Genomic DNA, 20,917 nt, shown 5'->3' on the forward strand with positions numbered 1-20,917 from the left:
CCTGAGAGGGTAGAAATGCTGTGGACAAATACCCAAATATCTGACTTCACTTCTGGCCAAGCGACTCAGCAAAGGGAAGGCCAGGGTGTAAACCTACCAGGCGGGACTTCCCTGGTAATGCAGTGGTTAAGAATCTGCTGGCCAATGCAGGGGACATGGGTTTGAGCCCTGATCCGGGAAGATCCCACATGGTAGTTCAATTAAGCCTGTGTGCCACAACTACTGAAGGCTGTGTGCCTAGAGCTCGCGCTCCACAACAAGAGAAGCCACCACTATGAGAAGCCCACGCACTGCAACAAAGAGTAGCCCCCGCTCGTCGCAACTAGAGAAAGCCCACGCGCACAGCAACGAAGACCCGAAACAGCCAAAAATAAATAAATAAATAAATTTATTAAAAATATAAGTAAAATAAAAAATAAACCTACCAAGCCCTGGCTAGTGCTTGTCCTTCACCATAGGGGAGGTGTGATGACCAGCCCCTCCCCCAGCCATTGTGACGGACCCTTGCGGGGCCCACAGGGGCATGGGAAACCAGGTGGCCTGATGACTGTTCCTTTCCCTCCACAGGTATAGCCTTCACAGACCTCCCGGTAAGTACTACTATTGGGTCTCCTGCTCTGGCCCCGGGGGCCGACTGGGAAAGGGCCTGGTGTTACCTGCAAGTGCAGGGTGTGGAGTCCTGCCCTTTCCCCAGCCAGGGATGTGTGCTGTGTCGTCAGCTTGAAGGTACCAGTAGGCGGTACCTGCCAGCGTTCTTCTCTCTCCAGCAGCAAGACCTGGTCTTCCTCCATGACTCTTAGCAGGTGACAGAGATTTGTGGCATTTCCAAAGGCAGCTAGGAGGTAGGGGACGGTGTGGGCAGAGATGAGGTAGCTCCATGGTTCAGCTGGTCTGAACCAGTTCTGTGTGGCTTATAGCTAGTGGACCTGTGTGCAGAGTATAGAAAACTGTTCGTATAGAAACTTGTTCCTGAGCTGTTAGGGAGCCAGGTCCCTGTGCATACCCATCAAAGATCCCTGAGGAAAGCCAGTGCCCTAGAGGACTGAACCTGCTACTGTGCAGGGTACTCCTGGGCCAGAGAGGTGAGATTTATGGGTTTTTCTCCTCTTAGAAAAGGGTGAGGTTTCCTGCTGGCTTCGTTCAGGGCTCATCCCACCTCCTGCACTCCAGTCCTTCTTTGTCATGAGTCATCACAGGCCTTGTCACATGCAGGGCCTCCACCCAGAATGCTGGGAGCCTGGCCTGGCTCTGTGTGCCCTGGCTGGGGTCTGGAAGGAGAAAAGGTTTGCTGACTCTGGGGGCTGCTTAGGGATCCTGGGCTCCCCTGTGATGCTCTAGGAATAGGAAATGCCCCTGTGATCTGAGGGGCCTTCTGAAGCCCAGACTGCAACACGCAGGATCCTGTTAGAACCTCTGTCTATGTATCAAAATCCTTCCCTCCAACCTGGAGTCCCCAGAGAGGGGCTGTGGTCCTAAGCAAAGAAAGGGAACAGACACAGGAGGAGAATTCTGACCCTGAGTGGGGAAGAGTCTAGTGGTGGAGGTATGACATGAAACACCCAGACATGGATGTGATGGCACTCTGTGCCAAGTGCTAGAAAGGCTGAACCCAGTGTGCAGTACCGGCACGTGGTAGTCAGGAATGATACGTGGTCTAAGGATGGAAGGTGGAAGAGAAGACTGGGGACCTGGGGCCAATGAGGAGGAGGCTGGTGAGGCATTGGGCTGTAGCAGTGGGAGCCATAGAAGGCATGGAGTGAGGGAGCGACCTGGCAAAAGCTGGTCAAGGCAGGGGCTAGATGGGAAGCAGGGAGCCCCACACCCAGAGGGACATGCCCAAACCTCACTGGCCAGAAGATCCTCCTCTTAGTGAGCCTCAGACAGGAAGGGCAGCAGCCTTTCTTTACCCTTTTCTAGTGTCACCTAACTCCCCTCCTTTCCTCTCTCCCCGCATCCCTTCCTGCCCCCTTATATACCCCCCTTTTTTGTGGCAAAAGGATCCGTGGTCCTGGATCTTTCTGAGAGGAGCCATCATCCACCCCTGCAGCAGATCTTCACGGGCACACCTGCAGGGCTGTGGAGCCCAGCCTGCCTCTCTGTGCCCTGGCTGAGTCCCGAAGGGGGGCCTTGGGCTTTGGGAACACTACAGCCTCTGATGCCGGGCAAGAGACTCCATGTTGAGCCTGCCTTGCTTTTCTTTTGCCATTTCCCCTCAAACTTTGGGGAATAGTGTCTCTGCTAGGGAGGTGGGCAGAATGTGGCTTAGCCCTGCCTCCCCCAGCCATGCTGCAATTCTCTCAAAGCCAAAGCAACGGCCTGCGGGAGCCAGCGCCTTCCCCTCTGTGCCGGAGGTGAGATGAGGCGAGGCCCTGCTGCCCCATTGCCCTCAGGGCCCAACTGACATTTCATTCTCCTCCTCAGGCCAACCTCTACCCCACCGTAGGCCTGCAGACACCTGGGGAGATTGTGGACGCCAACTTTGGGCAGCAACCCTTCCTGTTTGACATTGAGGACTACATGCGGGAGTGGCGTGCCAAGGTCCAGGGTACTGTCCACTGCTTCCCCATCAGTGCCCGGCTTGGCGAGTGGCAGGCGGTGCTGCAGAAGTGAGTGCCCTGCTCCCGCCCTTACCCAGCCCTGCCCCGTCCCAGGGGCCTCACTCTCCTGTAGGCCCCTGTACTGCTACAAGCTGCTCTTGTGAACTTTAGTGGGTAGCGTTCCTTCTGGAAAGCACTCCCAGGATGACTCTGCCTGCTGCTCTCCTCCTCTCTTAGTTCAGTTCTCCAGAGCTGCTCCTAGTTAAACCTTTGCCCCCTCACCTGGATCGGAAGGCCCTGTATGTAATAGCACCAGCAGGGCGGTTTTCCTTCCCCAGGTCATTTTGCAGAGGATGTGCTAGTACGCCCTGTGGTATCTTCCTCTGTGCACTTTTCTTTTCCATCATAGGGAGTGTCTGTCATACCATGACTCTGGCCTAAGGTCACCTCTCAGGGTCAGATCCAGCTAAGTCCCTTGCATCTGTGGCAGTGGTGGTGTGAAGAGGGTCCTCCCTAGGACCTAGCTGGCTCTTGGCTGATTAATTCCCAGCCTCTCCTGGGAAACAGTCTTGATGAGAATCCCAAGGGAGGCCAGATATGGTTCTCTCTTCCACTTGACAGCTGCAGGCCTGAGTGAGGCAATGACCTGTACCCACTCTGCCAGGAGGTGGGTTAGTTTGTTAGCTTGGCTCCCAGGGGTGGGCCGAGAAGGGCTGGGCTTCTACTAGCTCTGGTCATTGCCTTGCAGACACCGGGGTACCAGAGGCCAGCGGGTGGGGGTGGGGTACACACTGGGTTCTTTGTGTAGCCTTCCTTTCTTTAGGGATTGATATTGAGGCAGGCCCCATGGGAAGGCTGAGGCAGGGGCTAGGTGGCCAGACCCTTCTCAGGAATAGCAGCACTACTACATCTTGTTCCCAGCCCCCAGAACTTATAAGAAGCCCTTCCTTGGAGGGCCAGCATGGTGCCAGTCCCCATAGCAGGCTTGCTGGGACAGGCAAGGGGAGAGGTGGGGCTGCCCCAGCTGTGTTGGGGAGGGACTAATACTCTCAGCTGACAGGGCCTGGGCTCAGCACGTGGGTGTATTTGTTTACATGTATGTATCTGTGTGCCTGTGTGTTCATATGTAGTATTTGCTGAGACCTGCATATAACTCATATCTGTGATTTCATATAACTTCGCTTTATGGACATTGTTAATGGCTGTATTATCTCGCAGACACATTTGCCACAAGCCCCTTGGCTGGCTTCCCTTGGTGGTAGGTTCAGGTTATTTCTTCTCTCTTGCTTGTGTAGGTCACCCTTTTGTACATAAAGAGTTTTCCATATTTAAGATTATTTTCTGGGTGTCCTTTCAAGAAGTGGAATTACTGAGTCAAAGGGACTGTACATTTTAGTGGCCTCTGACGTGCATATGGGCGCATCTGAACCGTGTCTTGTCAAGAATTTTTAACCTTGTGTTTATAATAATATAAGTATTATAATTCTTATTCATAATTAATGTTATAAATACATAATTTCATAATAAGAGGTTGTATATATTGACTTCTTGCTTTGCTAGGCACTTTATATGGATCATCTCATTTACCCCTTAAAACATGAGGGAACACACAGCTGAACTTCTGTGCCTTCTGCATGACAGCTCTTCAGACATTTGTGTTGGCAGTTATATTAATGACACTGACATATGCACACACCAAGGTGTTCACTTTTGTACACATCAGATACGAGGACTCTACGTGTGCTGCTGCTTAGCCAGCTTCCAGTGGGATTAAATGGTTTCTGGGCATCAGGCTTCTCAGGGCCATCTCCCAAAGATTGTGTTCCTGTTGGCCACGTTACTGCCTGAAACCTTGGCTTCTTGGGCCCTTAATTTGTTGTGTATCGTGGAGTAACTTGGGTCGTGGGTTAGCTCCCCATCACCGTCTAGAGCCAACACTCCTGAGGGCCAGGTTCACCTGAGCTGGAATGCTTCTGCCGGGCGCGTGGGGCACCTGCAGAGGAGCTCCTGTGTCTGTAGAAGGTACGCACGTGGCATGCATCACCACTGGGCAGCTGCCAGACTGCTTGGCTGGCTGCCCTTCCAGGAAGCCCTCATAGAGACTCTCGGCAGTCTCTGGGTTTGCTTCAGGTCACAGGAGGCAGCCGCTTCTATAAGGAGATGGTATGTGCCTCTGTATGTACTTTTGTTATCATACTTGCCCACCTGTGGGCAGCATATCTCAGAGAAACTGCAGCCACTCCTCCAAGCTGTGAGGACAGATGTGGTGACCTGCCCCTCTTCTGCCTGACTGCATGAGCACTGGGGGATTTTTCATTTGTTTCAGCCCCTTTATTATTCTGTGGAGGTTGCACCTGTAAGATATGTTTAAGGAAGAACTAACAGGGAGATAGTCTGTCCCATCAGGGGGTTGGTGAGAAATGCAGTTCTTAAGTGTCACCTTGAGCATTTCCTTTTTTCTAGCATGGTCTCATCTTACCTGGTGCATCATGGGTATTGTGCCACGGCCACAGCTTTTGCCCGAATGACTGAAACCCCGATTCAGGAAGAACAAGCGTCCATAAAGAACAGACAAAGTAAGGTTGATTCTCCTCTCCCCGCTCCCTCCCTCTCTCACCTGTCCCTAATTCTGCTCTCTGGCTCATGACAGCCGTGGGTAACCTGTCAGGAATCTGTTCAGCTCAGGTCCTCACCAGAAGACCAGCCCACAGCCCAGCCCCAGGCCCTTCTTCTGTCCCTCTTTCAAGACCACACTGTCCAGAAGGACAGTCCAGCAGCATGGGAATGTCTCGGTGCAGCCTCCCTAATGCATACTCTGATGGCCTGGCACAGGCTGGGGCCTGGTATGGCTGGATCTTCCTCCATGCTTGTTTCCTTCCTCCTGCATCCTGGATTCCACTCAGCCTCCTGTTCACAGTCTTCGAGAAAGAGTGTGTTTGCATCTTACCAGTTCAGTGCTCTGCCTTTGCCACCATTTACTCAACCTTGGTAGTTCTGCCTGCCCCTGGGCAGAGAGGGGACTGAAGCAGTCAGACGGGGAAGGCTGATGCTCCGTGGCCACTGTGGTAGACCTTTCTCTGCTTCCCACCTCTGGTCCTGGGCTTTGCAGACCAACAAAGAAGGAGCCAAAGGAAGCTTTCCTGGTGTTCATACTAGCCTGCATACTGCGTGTTTGGGGCTCTTTTGTGGAAGGAGGGTGCTGGGAAAGAGGAAACAGCCCAGAAAGGATATAGGAAGGAGAGGAGAGTGAGGGAGAGTAGGTGTGTGTGGACACGTGTGTCTGTGTGTGCCTGCTTGCGTCACTCTGAGCCTGTCGTCTCTGTGTATGTGCATGTGTCTGTGTCTCCCAGAGAAGCCACGCCCAGCCAGACAGTCGGAAGGGGATCCCAGACTTGGGATCTACCCAGAAGTGGCTCCCAGCAAGACGCACCAGGCCCCAGGGCAAGAGCACGATGCGACGGCCTGAGAGATGTCAGCGTCAGAGCTGCCAGTGTGAGGAGGGTGACCTCCTCTCTCAGCAGGGGGCGCGCCGCAGCCGCTGAAGACTGCCAAGACATGGGCCCTGGCCCAGAATCCATGAGCTCCTATTGGCAACCCCCTGTGAAGCCTGAGGAGAGAAGTCTGTCTGAAGAGGAGCCTCTCAGGCCACGAAGCTGCCCGGGTGCCCATCCTTAGATTATGCTCCCACAGCCAGGACCTCTTCCCCCGCCCAGGTCCCTGGCAACCTGTACTGCATAGGAGCAGGCCTCCAAATTCAACCTGCTGCCTCTGGGCTAAGAGCACCCCCCTCCATTTTCCCCTCTTATTCTTTGAGGACTACCTGACACTTGACAGAAACCAGGATCTGTTGTGGGGCTGGTTGGCCAGGTTGTTTCTTCAGCCTCTTCTGTGAGCATCTCAGTGGGCTTGCCACTCTGAGCCAGCCCACCTGACTCTCAGCTGGTCCGTGCTTGGGGCTGGCAGTGTGTAGACGTGTGGCTGTGAGGAAGGTCTGCGGCCCCTCACTCACTGCCGCATTCTTGCTCTCTGCAGAGATCCAGAAGCTGGTGCTGGAGGGCCGTGTGGGTGAGGCCATTGAGACCACACAGCGCTTCTACCCAGGGCTGCTGGAGCACAACCCCAACCTGCTCTTCATGCTCAAGTAAGTTTGGGGCACCGTCAGGTCCCCCACAGCCCAGCTGGTGGTGGGCATACACAACCCAGACCAAGCCCAGAGCGTTGCTGCTCTGCTCCTTCTGCAGGTGCCGACAGTTTGTGGAGATGGTGAATGGGACTGACAGTGAGGTCCGCAGCTTGAGCTCCCGAAGCCCCAAGTCCCAGGACAGCTACCCTGGCTCCCCAAGCCTCAGCCCCCGACACGGCCCCACTAGTTCCCACATGCACAACACAGGTCAGCCACTCTCCAGAGGGCTCTGGGAAGAACTGGTGTGGAGAAGCAAGGCCACCCATACACCCTTCCCTGGGATGGGCTCAAGGCTTGCTGCTGGATTGGGGGAAGGGAAGTGGGACCACTGTAGTTATTCCTGGGGCCCTGCTTGATGGCAAGCTGCCCCTCCTCTTCTGACTGTCCCCCGGCTTTTAGGAGCAGATAGTCCCAGCTGCAGCAATGGTGTCGCTTCCACCAAGAGCAAACAGAACCACAGTAAATACCCTCCGCCCAGCTCCTCCTCTTCCTCGTCGTCGTCCTCGTCCTCCTCATCTCCATCCTCAGTCAATTACTCCGAGTCCAACTCAACAGATTCCACCAAGTCCCAGCCCCACAGCAGTACCAGTAACCAGGAGACCAGGTGCCTGTTCTGCTCTGCTCTGCTTCTTCCTCCTGCCTTCTGCTCTGCGCCCACTGCAGCCTGTCCTTTGAGCGCCACCCTGCCCTTTACCCCCACCTCCATCCCAGGTCTGTGCCTGGAATAGTAGCCGCTGACCCACCAGGCCTGGCATTGGCTCCAGCTTCTGGTCCAACTCTTGATTCAGCTGCCACTTTCCTTGGCCCTGTCTTTCTCCAGAGGCGCTGACGCTGAGAATGTGGTTGCCTCCAAGAATACCAGGCCTCTCAGAACCCCCAGAGTCTATACTAAAGGAGCTTTTACTGGGCTTAGCTTGTGGTCAGCCAGGTTGGGCAGGCAGGGTTTTTAGGTTGCAGACTGTAGGTGGCTTTCAGTAGCCTTCCAGCATGCTACAGGGCTGACCTGGGTTTGGCTTCCAGAGATGCCTATCAGGACTTACCTGCCCTGGTCATTGGGGGTCAGGGGGTGTGTAGAAGGGGTGTATCAACTCAGAGGAGGGCCAGGGTGGGGATGGTCACAGAGGCAGCATGGGGACCAGAGTGGGAGTGAGATAACAAGCCTCTGGGATGGCTGGTGTCACAGTAGGGCCCAAGTATTAGAGCCTGGGAAGCCTGGGAGCTGTCCTTTCATGCCCTTTGGGGGCCTCAGTTTACCCACTGCCAACTGCGGCTAAAGCCTAAATGGAGGCCCAACCAGGCTGCTCCAGTCACATCCCCTTTGCTAACTCCCACCTCAACCCTTCTCCACAGCGACAGTGAGATGGAGATGGAGGCGGAACATTACCCCAATGGTGTGCTGGAGAGCATGTCCACACGCATTGTCAATGGTGCCTACAAGCATGAAGACCTGCAGACGGATGAGTCCAGCATGGGTAAGGCCATGCCCCTGCATGGTGTTCCACAGGCGGCATTGCTCAGTCCTGTTGTCCTCTCCCCTCTGTGGCAGTTGGGATGGGCAGGCTTTGGTGGCTGGAGAAGCTCTATCCAGATCTGGTCCACTGCCTCCTTAGCCAATCATGAATCGGTGCTTGAGGTGGGAGGGCCTCAGCCTGCTGCCCAGAACAAGTTCCCAGCGTTTGTAGCTGGAGGGAGCTGGTGAGAGCAGACACCTTAAGAACACCCTTGCATCTTGCAGAGGGTGGGAAGAGGGCAAACTTGAGTCCCGTCTGACTCCTAGACCATGGGCTATAGGTGGACGTAAGAGGAGCTCAGCTCCGGATGGTCCACCTGCTCCTCTCAGCCCTCACTTGCCTCTAGCAGAAGCTGCACCACCCCACCCTACCCCCAGCCAAGGTCCTTCTTGTCGTGTTCTCTTTGGGGACCCCACCGTAGTCCTCCCTTTCTCTCTTTATCCTCCTGATGTGTTCTTTGCTGGGCTCTGGGTGCAGATGATGGGCATCCTCGGCGGCAGCTCTGCGGGGGCAATCAGGCGGCCACAGAAAGGATTATCCTGTTTGGTCGTGAGTTGCAGGCACTGAGTGAGCAGCTGGGCCGGGAATACGGCAAGAATTTGGCCCACACAGAGATGCTGCAGGTACAGGACAAGCCAGGCCCTCATACAGAATGGGCCCCCATTTGGTGGTGGGGCAGTGTGACTGTGGGAGGGCACTGGGGGCAGGCAGCAGCAACGGGACAGAGCGGGCTCTAGTCAAGTCTGCAGTGGGGAACAGGACATCCAGGGTACACCCACCCTCTCTACGTTCTGGGGAGGACACAGCCCTACCTGACCCTTCGGTCAGGGTATGTTGTGCTCTCCGTGGGCACCACGCAGGGCCCTGTATCCCCCTGGAGCCATGGAGGAGGGGGTGCGTGGTGTGTGCCATAGTCCTTTCAAGAATGCCCTGTCCTTTAGGATGCCTTTAGCCTGCTTGCGTACTCAGACCCCTGGAGCTGCCCAGTTGGCCAGCAGCTTGACCCCATCCAGAGGGAGCCTGTATGCGCTGCCCTCAACAGCGCCATTTTAGGTAAGTGGATCTAACAAAAACAGAAGCTGGCCTATGAGTACCTAGGTTGGCCCCTTCACCCCTCCCTAGAAATTGCTGATGTTTATCCAAATCTGGGCAGTGAGCTCTGCCCAGAGGCTCTCTGGTGACCCATAGGACTGTTGGGCTCCCATGGCTGAACCTAAACCCTCACCTCCCTCTGCCCAGCTGAGTTGGCTGGCTAGATCATGATGGGCCCTAGACTATGACCCTGGGCCTTGGCTAGCTCATTGCTCTAAAGAAAGCTGAGATTCACAGGCAGGGCCATGGCCTGGTGACACAGAGACACATGAACGCTCTGTTCCAAGAGATTCTGTCCACTCCCCCCACCTTCTGCTCCCAAGGGAACTTTGACCTGGGCTTAGCCCTGAGCAGGGCAGTGACCAGGCCTTGTCTCTTCTCCACAGAGTCTCAGAACCTGCCAAAGCAGCCCCCTCTGATGCTCGCCTTGGGCCAGGCATCTGAATGTCTACGGCTCATGGCCCGAGCGGGCCTGGGATCTTGCTCCTTTGCCAGAGTCGACGACTACTTGCACTAGCTGACCACACTGTCTGGCCCCACCTGGCCCTCCCTCGGCCCCAGGGCTGGAGCAGCCCTGCCCTCCATCGGCACCTGGTGCAGGGACCTGGAAGCCATGGGCAGAGTCCACTCCTCCTGCCTGGCCTCCCCCGTTCCTCTCCTTCCTTCCCTTCCTTCCTTTCTTTTTCTCCCACCCTCAGTCTCTCTCTCTCCCCCCTTCATGTGCAGCGGCCTATGACACAGTATTGTCTGGTTACTTCTATTTTGAAAGAAGGGGTTTGTTTTGAGGAGAGGTTGGGGTTTTTTAATCTTCCCCCCCCCCCCCCGACTGAGCCACCAGTATTTATCTCTGGAGAGTTTGTGCTGAGCTGGTTTCTGCTAATTTAGTGGTGAAGCCTATCCAAGTTGGTGATAGCTTATTATTTTCATAAGTAAAAAAAATGAGATTATATATATATATAAATATATATATTAAAAAAAGACACAGTATTTATCGTAGTGTTAGTGGTCCAGCACCTCTTGGGTGAAGCTGTCCAGACACCATACGTTTTTGAGTCCAACTCATTTAAAAAGAATCATCTCTGTCACCTCAGCCAAGTGATTCGTTTATTTCAGGCTTCCCCTTTGTTGAGCCACAGGCCCAGCTGCAGCCTAGGGAAGCCCAGTAGGCTTTGGGGGCCACATAGTGGGCAGGTCAGGCTAAGCTGGTTTGCAGCATCTGAGAGGTGTGGGTCCCTAGGCCCCTGAGAGCTGAACTGAGCAGAGAACTGCAGGGCCCAGGTCCAAAGAAGAGATGAATTGGCCCAGGGCTACACAGCAGAGCAAGGGAGTTAGAGGGTCCTTGGCTAGCACGCTATCTACCGTTCTACCCTGCCTCTCACTGCCTGCCTTGCCTCTCTCTCTCTTCCCTTTTCAACATCCTGCCTGCCTTTGTTAAGATGGCCAAATAATTCATTTACTCTAAATTGATTGCCTGAGAGCTGCTGAGTGTCAGGCTGTGGGGAGGAAGTCTCCATACCCAGGACAGAGGCCCTTGAGTACAGGGGCTGCCTTTTTCCTGCCTGGATCTTCACCGTCTCTGCACAGCTCTGATGGAATTGATGCTTTCTGTTGGAAAGCCAAGCCTTGTGGAGACAGATTTTTGGGCTGCCAGTCGCTGGATTGGATGGAACCCTTGACCCCCTAGGCCATGCCTCACTGTAGCTGTGCCAGGCAGCTCCTTTGCAGTTTGGCCCCGGCCACTCTTAGGAAAGACTGTTAAGAATATTTGCTGGCCAGAGGAAAGGACCTCATGGGCTTTACAAATGTCCCACCGTCCATGTCAGACGGATCCTCACAGCTCGTGGGTCAGAAACAGTCCCGGTACTGCCATCAGGGAATCAGGAGAGGAAGGGTTACGATGCTGCCAGGACTTAGGCCGGCCATCTGTGGAGAGGACAGACTGCCCAGGAGGAAGAAAGGGAAGAGGCCTCCCAGAGGAGCACCAGAATGGGCTGGAATTTCCCCATCGGCCTCACAGTGGGAGGGAGTACCCAAGCAGCCCCTGCAAAGGGGCAAGGTCAGAAGTCGAGCTTCCAGTCCCTGCCTGGATCTGGGCTGGCCAAGCTTCTGCTTTCCATCAGTGGATTCAGGAATGGTTGGTGTGGCCTGAGATATTCAGTGCCCACCAGGACTCGCTGGGCCTACAGCTGGACAACAAGAGAAATGACTGAGTTGGACTAACTGCTGGTGATGGGCCCAGTGGCCCTGTGCTCTCCCAGAATTCTGCCCTGGGACATGATCCTGTAGGCTGCTGCTTTTTTCTTGGTCCCTACTAGGGCCCCAGCTGGCATCCCAGAGACTGCAACACATCAGGGGAGTGTTGTCCTGTCTGTAAAGGAAATTCATCCTGTGCAAACTTGGGGATGCCTAGCTTCCAAACCAAGAAGTTGGAAACATCAGGCTCTTAAAATGGTCAGAAGCAAGCAGGATTGGGAATTAAAACCAGAGGCTTTTGCAACTGGAACGAAGTTCAGAGAACATCTACTCCAACAGTCCTCTCCTTTTATAGATAAGGAAACAGGCCCAGGAGATTAAGTGACTTGGCCAAAGTCACACAAGAAATTAGGGCAGAACTGGGACTAACCTCATTCCTGAGGATTGGACAACACTGTTTAGTCCTAAAGCTGAATGGCGGGTGAGGGGTTAGGCTGGCGAGGCCTCCAGCAGTGTCTGCGCAGCTGGTACCTTCAGGGGTGTGTCAGGGATGGGGATGGGTGCCTGGGCTTGGGTTGTAGAGCAGCTGAGCAGCCCAGGAGGGCTCAGGACAGCTGTGTGCTGCTTGGGGTTGGGTGTCCGCCTGCCTCATACTCAGTACCCATGGCCACCTCCCCATTTTCTGTGCCTTATCTCACTGTTTCAGCTGAGTCCAAGTTGTTTACTCTGTTCCTCTCCAGAGGGGCTTTCTGTCCCAGTTGGACAGCATACCTTTGGGACATAAGCCTTTGCCCCACAAGCCGTGGAGAGGTCCAAACTCAAGCTGCTTGAGCCCACTGTCTTGCTGACAGTCCAGGCCTGCCTGCCAGCCCGAGGAGCCCCTTATGCACACCCAGTCCTGCCAGCCTGCTTCCGGGAGCCGAGAGTGGGGAAGGCACCTGGGAGGAGTCCCAGTGAAGAGCTGAACTTGAACCAAGGAGGCAGGAAGAAGACCTGGCTCTGTTGGGTTGTTCAGCCCTCGGGGAGCAGCCTTCCCTACTTACCTTTTCCTCTTGCTTCACCAAATGGTCGCTCCTTCCAGAGCAGAAACTGGCAGACATGCAAAGAAAGCCAGAACCCCTATTCCTCACCTACATGGGTCTGTGGCTGGGTGTCGGCCGGCAGAACAGGGACACCAAGAGATGGAGAAGCGGGGACTGCCCAGCCTCCCAGCACCTTCCTACCCCTTAAGCAAGCACAAAGAAGATGAGGCAGAGACCTGTCAGAGCTGAAAGTTCCTTTGGTCGCTCACAACTCAGGTATGCACACTGTGTGGCAGCTGGGCAGGAGAGCCCTACTTGACCACCAGCCCCGTGCACACGGACCTGTGGCCAGATTGTGGACTCTGGCTGCCTCAGGCGCCGCCTCTTTGCATTGGGTTTTCCTCCATTAGTAACTACAGCTGACACAGACGTCCTCCACATCGTGCACACTGGTTCTGCCTTTGTCCTCGCAAGTTGATACTTGGCATTAGCATGAAACTTGTGGGTGTGGGAGGGTTTAGAGAGAATTCTAACACAAAACATCCTATTAAATTGTACTTGAGAGATGAAAAAACTCCTGTTGTATTTTGACAGAATTATTTTTATTAAAATACACGTCCATGAGTAGTCACGAGTGTCTGGTCTCTGTTGTGAGTCTTACCGGGATTGGCACCCTTGATGTGGCACAGCCGTCCTGGAGGGCTTGGCCCCTTCCCAGTCTACTTGTCGAGTGCCTAGGCCCCTGGTGTCTCAAGGATTCTCAAGACTTTTTGCAAGACCCCAAAGAGCATAGATACTTAAAGCTTTGATTCTCTCCCGCGAAACAGCTTTCATCTGAGACAAAGAAAAAGTAGCAAATACAAAAAGGTGGGCCATAGGACCTCTTCTCCTCAAATTAAGATTTTAATGCATTCTAAATACGCTCGCTCCAAACACTGGTCACAGCTCTTCTGAGGGGTATTAAGGTTAGCTTCCTTTCAGTCTGAGGAAAAGAGCTCATGCTCAAAATCCCAGTTTGGGTGACCCCAGAAAATTAACCTTTCTCAGCTTCATTTTCCCCATTCTTAACATGTTAATCCTGCTTCCCCATGTGACAGAGGATTACAGCATGCACAGGGCAGGGCTTGGCACCTAGGGACACAGTACATATGACCACCCTGCCTCCATGAGGATGCTCCCTAGTGTGACTGGCCTGCTCCTGCCTCAAGCTGCCTCCTCTGCTCCCAAGGCACCAGGGTTTTAAGCAGAGGAGGCATAAAATAGATTATGCTGCTGTCCACCTGGAGACAAGACTAGAAGCAAAGAAACCATCTAGAAGGACAAGGCCAAACACAAGAAGGCAGGTTTGAGAAATATTTAGGGGATGTTAGCACCACAGGATGAGTGACCGGATGTGAGGGAGATCGGGGTAGCAAGAGACAAGGTAACTGCAGGCTTTTTGTTGGGGTGTAAGGATGGATAATATAGGGACATATTATCCACAAGATAATACAGGGAACAGAAGGGAATGGGTGGTGGCTAAAAGTCACTGGAGTGAGGAGGTTTGCTGGAGAGCATATAAATCTATCTCAGAGAGACAGGTTTCCTGGAACTGGAAAAGGGTTCTGTGACCCAGTAAATAATGAAAACTGTCATGGATGCTCACAGTGAACATCACCCACTAATTGAAAGCTCTAAAAATCCTGTGTTAAGATGTGTAGCTTAACCCAGCATTTTCCAAACTTACATTACTATAGAATGCTTCCCTCAGGGGCATTTTACAGGACTCTCAGGGAAAAGCTAGTGTAGAGGGAAAAGTGGAGTATTAGATTAAGCACAAATGTCTGGTTCCATAAGTACAGCCACAGTAAATTCATTTCCCTCCAGACACATTTCCAACATAGCCTGTTTTACACTAAGGCTTACCGGTTTATTTCGCTGCTCTAGCGGACAGTTGGTGAAACAAAGGGTACTCTCGTTACAAAGTGGTGTTTATTTGGGGGGAACTAGGTTCCAGTAAACAGATCAGGAGGACTGAGGTCACAGTCTTGAAAAGCACTGACTTGTAAGGAACAACCAAAGAACATCCAGAAGAGTACCCTAGACAGGCACGAAAAAGCGAGTCATTAGAAAGCCGCGAAGTCCGGCGAATTCGAGAGAACTGTCGTTCCGCAAAGATACATCGTTATCCAGCAGCAGACCTTCCTTCTTTCTGGGACAACCAATGCCCACCACACTACTCAGACCCTCCTCGCTCTTGCTGCCGGGCGACAGACCGGAAAGAAGCCTAGGCTGGGAAACCTCTCCGTCTGCAGCCTCCACCGCCGGAAACGAATGACCAGGGCTTCCAGCCAGACTGCTTAACCTCCGCCCCCAACCAGCGAGCATGCGCAGCTCTCGGCCAGGCCCCTCCCTGCGGTGGTCCACCCCCGTCAGGGAGCATGCGCGGACCTCCCGCCGTCCCGCCCCTCCCTTTCCAGACCCCGGTTCCTTAGAAACCAGGCGGCGCGTTCCCGGTGGCTGCGCGCTAGATTCTGGGGCCCGTGTGTCCCCGCCAGCCTTCCTCAAGGAGGGCTGGTGGCCGCCGAGACCCGTCCAGACCCTTGGTCTCCGGTGCGGCGCAGGGCGGGGCATGCCAGTTTGCCAGGTGAGAGGCGGCCGGCGACGGCGGGTGAGGATGAAGAAGGGCATGGCGCGGCGGCGAGCGGGCGCCTGCCGGGCCTCCTCCGCGGCTCGGCGCCCGAGGTCGGAGGCGGGGATACGCAGAGCTGGGGCTGGAGGGGGCCGTTCTAACAGCCAGCGCGGGCTCGGAGTTCGGGGGTCGCTCCAGAGTTCGTCCTCCCGCCTCAGAAATAGGACCTGCAAGTTTGGTCGTAGGATTTTAGAATTTTGGCTCCTGGAAGGACCTCGGCCATAACCCATCCCTTTACCGGACGCGAAAACCTAGGCTCCCCCGCCCTGTGCCGAGCAGAACCCCCTACCTGTGTGAGGACCGACGCTTTGTGGATAAGAATGTGAGGTATGGGAACCTCAGACAAAGGGCTCGTGGGGTAGCTGGTCCATCGTCTTTCAGAATGAGATGGTACTTTTGGGGGATAAATCTTTAAGAAAAGAGCGTTCAGGTGGCAGGTGGGAGAAGGGACACTCCAGAAGGTGCGGTGGCTCTGCCAGTCCCGGAGTGTCCACTGGCCAGATCTCCCTGGGCCTGGTCTACCTTTGAAGCTCAAGAAGGAAGCAGATGGACTTGCGAAGACAAAAGGTGAGGTGAAGTATTCTCAAGGCATTATCAGATGAATGGTGAGGGAGGAAGAGGGGGCCGGGAGATCAGGACTTGTGAATGGTGGTGTGAAGAGTTTACAGCAGCATGTAAAGAACAAGACAGGAGTAGAAAAGTTTAAAGCTGCCTTGGATAGATACCAAGGAAGGTTATAAACCTTATTTTTGTTCATTGTTCCCACAGTGTCATGCTGAGGGCAAGACACACGAGGAAGGAAGTAGGTGGCTTTTAGTATCCAGAAACTGGTCGCACAGGGCAGAGGACCTTTGTAAGCTATGGGGCACAGAGGTCTCAGAAGGAAGAGCCCCGAGTCTGTGATCTTCAGGTGAACGGAACAACTGTTTAAATTAGAAAAGACACTTAATGCATTATTGTGATGTGGAGAGATATGGAGAAGATGGTAGTCAGGAAATCTAGATACATTCTTATTTATTTATTTTTGGCTGCCGTTGGGTCTTCGTTGCTGGGCACGGGCTTTCTCTAGTTGCAGAGAGCAGGGGCTCCTCTTCGTTGTGGTAGGCGGGCTTCTCATTGCGGTGGCTTCTCTTGTTGCGGAGCACGGGCTCTAGGTGCACAGGCTTCAATAGTTGTGGCACGTGGGCTCAGTAGTTGTGGCTCATGGGCTCTAGAGCGCAGGCTCAGTAGTTGTGGCGCACGGGCTCAGTTGCTCCGCGGCATGTGGGATCTTCCGGGACCAGGGATCAAACCCTTGTCCCCTGCATTGGCAGGCGGATTCTCAACCACTGCGCCACCAGGGAAGCCCCTAGATACATTCTTGATAAGGAAACTCATTTCCTTCTGAAAAGCTACACCAGGGAACAAGAGTTTTAAGGCCATCCATTTTACAGAAAATGTGAAAAAGTTATTGCTTTTGGACTAGGAGTTTAGAGAATTTATCTGTACCAAGAGCTGAAAATTTTCAGCAGACAGTACTATTGGTAGACACCCACCCCACCCCCACCATTTTACAGCTAAAGATTCTATTGTGAGAGACTTTCTCTTACCACCTGGTTGTTCTATACCTTTCCTATGGAATGATTGGTCTGGATCTGATCTGTTATTTTTATTTGTTGGGAAAATGCAAATATGTGATTTCTATAGTAATACTAGAACCCGTTCGTAGTAGGATTAGCAATGAAAAAATAAGTACTCCCCCAAAAGACATAAATGTTTGTAATATGGGGAAAAGGAGTGTGTGATTTTTAAAAGATGGTCCCTGATTCTAATCATTGAAGTCAGTTTGTTGCTAGCTTGATAAAACTAATTATCACTGTGTATCTGACTTTGCTGCAGGGTTGTTGTTTTTTTTTACCCCTCAGAGTGATAAGAGAAGATGCATTGAAAGTATGATGATGTTAATAGGTAAAATTAGTTTAAGGAAGAAAGCTTTGTTCTTCCTGTGTCCATAACTATGGCAATTGCGGCTTTGCATTTTATTGACTTTTCTTCCATCTCTGGAAATATTTGTATAAATACCTCAAGAAATAATGGGGTATTATCAGAAGGATACGTAATCTGTGGGGGAACGTTGGCACTGTTAACCAAATCCTGTCAGAAAAGCTTTATGAAAATTATTGTATTCTGTGTAGAAACCCTCATTACTTTAGCATTGGCCCAGATAGAAGACAGACAAGTAGGCCAAAATCAAAGTAGATGGAAGGGAGCAATTACCATCTGTGGCACTGGATAGGGGGTGGGAGGGTACTTTGAATGTCAGTGCAAATACTTCCTTGAATGAGCATTTGGAGAAAATAGTGCTTAAATGTGGTGAGTGTGCCCCATGGATTTGTGTGCATTATTTTTGCCCCTCTAATCAGAAAGACACTTGTTTTCAGAGGAGAAAGATGCGCACACTCTCAAAGTGTTTCTTCATTGCTATGGCAATGAGACCTTTGACAAATAATTACCTAACATCCATTCCATTTTCTGGGACAGCTGAGCGCAGTTATCAAACCTGGCCTGTAGTAAAGTAATCAACAGTATTTAACAGGCCAACTTACCAGATAAACCAGTAATGCTAGCAGGATTTACTTTCACTGAACTGCTTTTCTAGTTATACAATAAGAGGAGAAATAAAATGGGCACACAGCGTGATCTCATGTAGGAAGTTGTAATACAGAGTTGGTGTTCGGAAAACACAGGAATCAGCGACCACTCACTCAGAAGCAGAAGAGCTCTTCTGATGCCTAACAAGTCACTTGTGTGTTTTTATAATAGGAGGTCCAATTCTAGGATAAATCCACTATTAGAATTGGACAGTGTCTAGAAAAAAATTGGTTGTTTTGCTATATTTGAGAATTCGTTTACAGTATAGTAATAGGACATTATTTTTCTTACATACAAATAAAAGCAGCTTTGTATTAGTAAACTTCAGGACAGCCTAAAAGTCCAAATTACTTGAAAATTTAGATGTCAGGTGTTTTTAAGAGTGGGGAATGAAAGATAGCTGAAATAAGTTTGGGCTCATGAAAGTCAGAATGATAAAAGATGCTGAGAAAAACATGAACACAGTAAGACTACCCAGCACGCTAACATTCACTTATGAATTAGCCATTAGGTCAGGAATGAGCTCATTAAAGTACCATGTCTTTAAACCCAGACAAAGGAAATGAGAAATGGAGTAAATATTTCTTTTTCGTGATGATGGGAATGAACACTTAGAAAATAGGATTAAACATTAAGAAGGAAGAGGTGAATGTTCCTGCATTACTTAAATACACTCAAACCCTACCCTTAACACGTGTTCTTTAGTTCCTGCTCTTAGAAGGGGAATTGCAAGTAGTGCCTTTGTCCTAAGTACTGTCGGTTTTCAAGGTTGCCAGTGACAAAATGCCACACTCTTTGGGACCCAGGATTGCCAGGAATTGCTGTGGGGATACCTCAGTCTCCCCACCACCTCTCTGAGCCATTCCCAGAAGCTGCTTCTGTAATGGTTCCTATCTGTCTTCTACTATGAAAGATTAGGAAAGAAGGCTTTGAGGAATGGGAACTAAGTACTGAGCACAGTCTTCCTTTCTGGCCTGGGATAACTCTGCTCCTCTCAAACTGTCAGCTCTCAATTTCTCATGAGAATAGATAATCCCAAAATACAACCGGAAATGCTTCTACTTGGCTTTGAGATTTACCATATCACTTTACAACCTCAAAATCTTTATTATTTACTTTCACGATTATATTTTGCTTAGAATGATAATGTTAGGCAAATCATGTAATTTCTGGGCCATAATTTCTTAACCTGTATAATGGTTATAACAGAAAATTGGAAAATGACATAGGTGCCTAACACTAGAGAAAGGAAAAGCTGGTTCATGTAGTCAGTAAAATACCACGTAACCCTTAAAAACTGTCTGTGACGACATGAAAAATGCATGTCAAAATAGTAAGTGAAAAAAAATCAGAATACAAAGTTGTGAATACAGTTGGATTACAAGTACATCAAACAGATGTAAAAACTTAGCAAAAAGGAACATAAAAAGAACACATAGTAATTTTCTGTAATGAGTAAATATTAAAACAAACAAACCAACAAACCCCTCCTGAAAGTTTCTTGCTTGTGTAAAGAATGATACTGAACTTGTTTTCTCTCTGCGAGCCTTCACCCCTTCTTGCTCTCTGACTGTATTAAAAGTGGTGGAGGGAGAACGGTGGCAGGGACGGGGCAGCACTGATGTTTCCTAATTAACTCAGGTGTCATGAACCAAACAGTAGTGCCGTTACCTAGGATAATGAATTTACATGTACGTATTTGAAAGGTGACTGTACAGATCTTATGCTGCTTTCTAAGACTGCTATTTCTTTTGGTGCTCGTTGATGAATAGTTTTGACTCTTAAGGTCTCTTTTGGTGCTTGTTGATGGATGGTTTTGTATTATAGCATCTCAAAGCACATTTTAGGATGTTCCACGTGGTTAATGGTTTCTGTAGCTTGGTGATGGTTCCTGCTAGGAAATGGTTATCATCTCAGAGGGGCCTCTCTGGGGGTGGCTCTGGGAGCCTGTGAGATGTGTGTTTGTCATCCAGGCATCCTCTCATTGTCAGGGAAATGGGGGATGGTAGAGAGATCAGCTGTACTTCCTGTTACTTTTCAGCCTTTTGCACTCATATTCCTGTGCCAGGTGCTAAGGGGACATAGCTTGCTTTTTGAAGCAATGGGGGAAATGATTGAACATAGTATTTCTTATCTGATCTTATTTTCGAAGCTAAATCATTGTGCTTAAACGGCTGTTTTGGTTCCCCCGACCGAAGGCTTGCTCCTGATCGTAGTAGTTATTCTTTTAAAATTTTTGTCTTTGTTTCTCCTTCCTTCACTGCTTAATATTCCTGATATGCTAAGATTGTTGTCCAAAGAACATTTAAATGCCTTCAAGGAATTTCCAAATTATTATAGGAGTGTTACCAAATACCTTGAAGTGTTAAGTTTCAGGGAGCTGTTATCTCCTTAATACAGTCTTGGTCCTGAAAGAGCTTAGAGTCTCAATAGTGAGGTAAGACATTGAGCATCATTTAAACAATACTCAGAAAATTCTAAAATACTAAAATGAATGGCTATTTTCAGGTGGGCATATCCCATATACACCCTGTATTTTATAACCGGCCTCCTTCATTACACATTAACCAAAAGGAAAACAGGAAAAAGGGGGTGTTATGGCAAAGACTGTCCTGAGATTAGATTATTTTACATCTCAGGTTTAACACAGCTGAGCATGATCATGGCCTAGTTGGTAAGCAGTTTTCCGCATACAAGTTGAGATGTTTGTGAAGGGCACCAGGCATGTCCAGTCACTGGAGAACTACTCAACCTTCCTGGTGACCAGAGGCCATATAACAGAGTTAGAGAACACCGGTCAGGGTTGTTGTGTTCTGGGGTGCCCTAAGAACATCCTACATCCAAAATCTGAAGGAAGGCAGACAGGTAATTCTCTAAAGGGTCTCTTGCTGCCATAGAAATAGCCATTTTCATAGCGACAGGATGCTTGTATCCATATAGAGTGTGGAAAACACAAAGGAAACCTTAGTAAATTAGGTTTGCACATTGAAAAATGTTTTATTATTATAATTAAAAACTCATCCTTTTCTTGGGATTACAGGTAAAACCAAAGTATGTAATATACCTCACTCTAGGGT

General features: G+C 50.8%; 2 protein-coding genes across 14 annotated transcripts in view; both read left to right on the plus strand.

Moving 5' to 3' along the window:
• RANBP10 (RAN binding protein 10) overlaps positions 1 to 13,165 on the plus strand; it is a 66,437-nt gene extending 53,272 nt beyond the window's left edge. For 6 of the 8 annotated variants that reach the window (XM_033844335.2, XM_073796895.1, XM_073796892.1 and 3 more), the window contains 10 exons: positions 568 to 590; positions 2,422 to 2,606; positions 5,001 to 5,113; positions 6,570 to 6,678; positions 6,779 to 6,927; positions 7,120 to 7,324; positions 8,071 to 8,192; positions 8,709 to 8,854; positions 9,173 to 9,284; positions 9,710 to 13,165. In XM_033844335.2, coding sequence (XP_033700226.1) covers positions 568 to 590; positions 2,422 to 2,606; positions 5,001 to 5,113; positions 6,570 to 6,678; positions 6,779 to 6,927; positions 7,120 to 7,324; positions 8,071 to 8,192; positions 8,709 to 8,854; positions 9,173 to 9,284; positions 9,710 to 9,840 — 1,295 coding nt within the window. In that variant the 3' untranslated portion in view covers positions 9,841 to 13,165. Of the gene's footprint in view, positions 1 to 567; positions 804 to 2,421; positions 2,607 to 5,000; positions 5,114 to 6,569; positions 6,679 to 6,778; positions 6,928 to 7,119; positions 7,325 to 8,070; positions 8,193 to 8,708; positions 8,855 to 9,172; positions 9,285 to 9,709 lie in introns of all 8 variants that reach the window. The other 2 variants (XM_073796896.1, XM_033844336.2) reach the window with 2 other exon arrangements.
• A 1,805-nt stretch (positions 13,166 to 14,970) lies between these two features.
• Positions 14,971 to 20,917, plus strand: part of GFOD2 (Gfo/Idh/MocA-like oxidoreductase domain containing 2) — a 38,099-nt gene continuing 32,152 nt past the window's right edge. For 2 of the 6 annotated variants that reach the window (XM_073796897.1, XM_033844343.2), the window contains exon 1: positions 14,971 to 15,164. The gene's annotated coding sequence lies outside the window, so the exon portion shown is untranslated. The other 4 variants (XM_033844340.1, XM_033844344.1, XM_033844339.2 and 1 more) reach the window with 2 other exon arrangements.

Source organism: Tursiops truncatus, chromosome 19 (genome assembly GCF_011762595.2).
Source record: "Tursiops truncatus isolate mTurTru1 chromosome 19, mTurTru1.mat.Y, whole genome shotgun sequence".
Classification (NCBI taxonomy): domain Eukaryota; kingdom Metazoa; phylum Chordata; class Mammalia; order Artiodactyla; family Delphinidae; genus Tursiops; species Tursiops truncatus.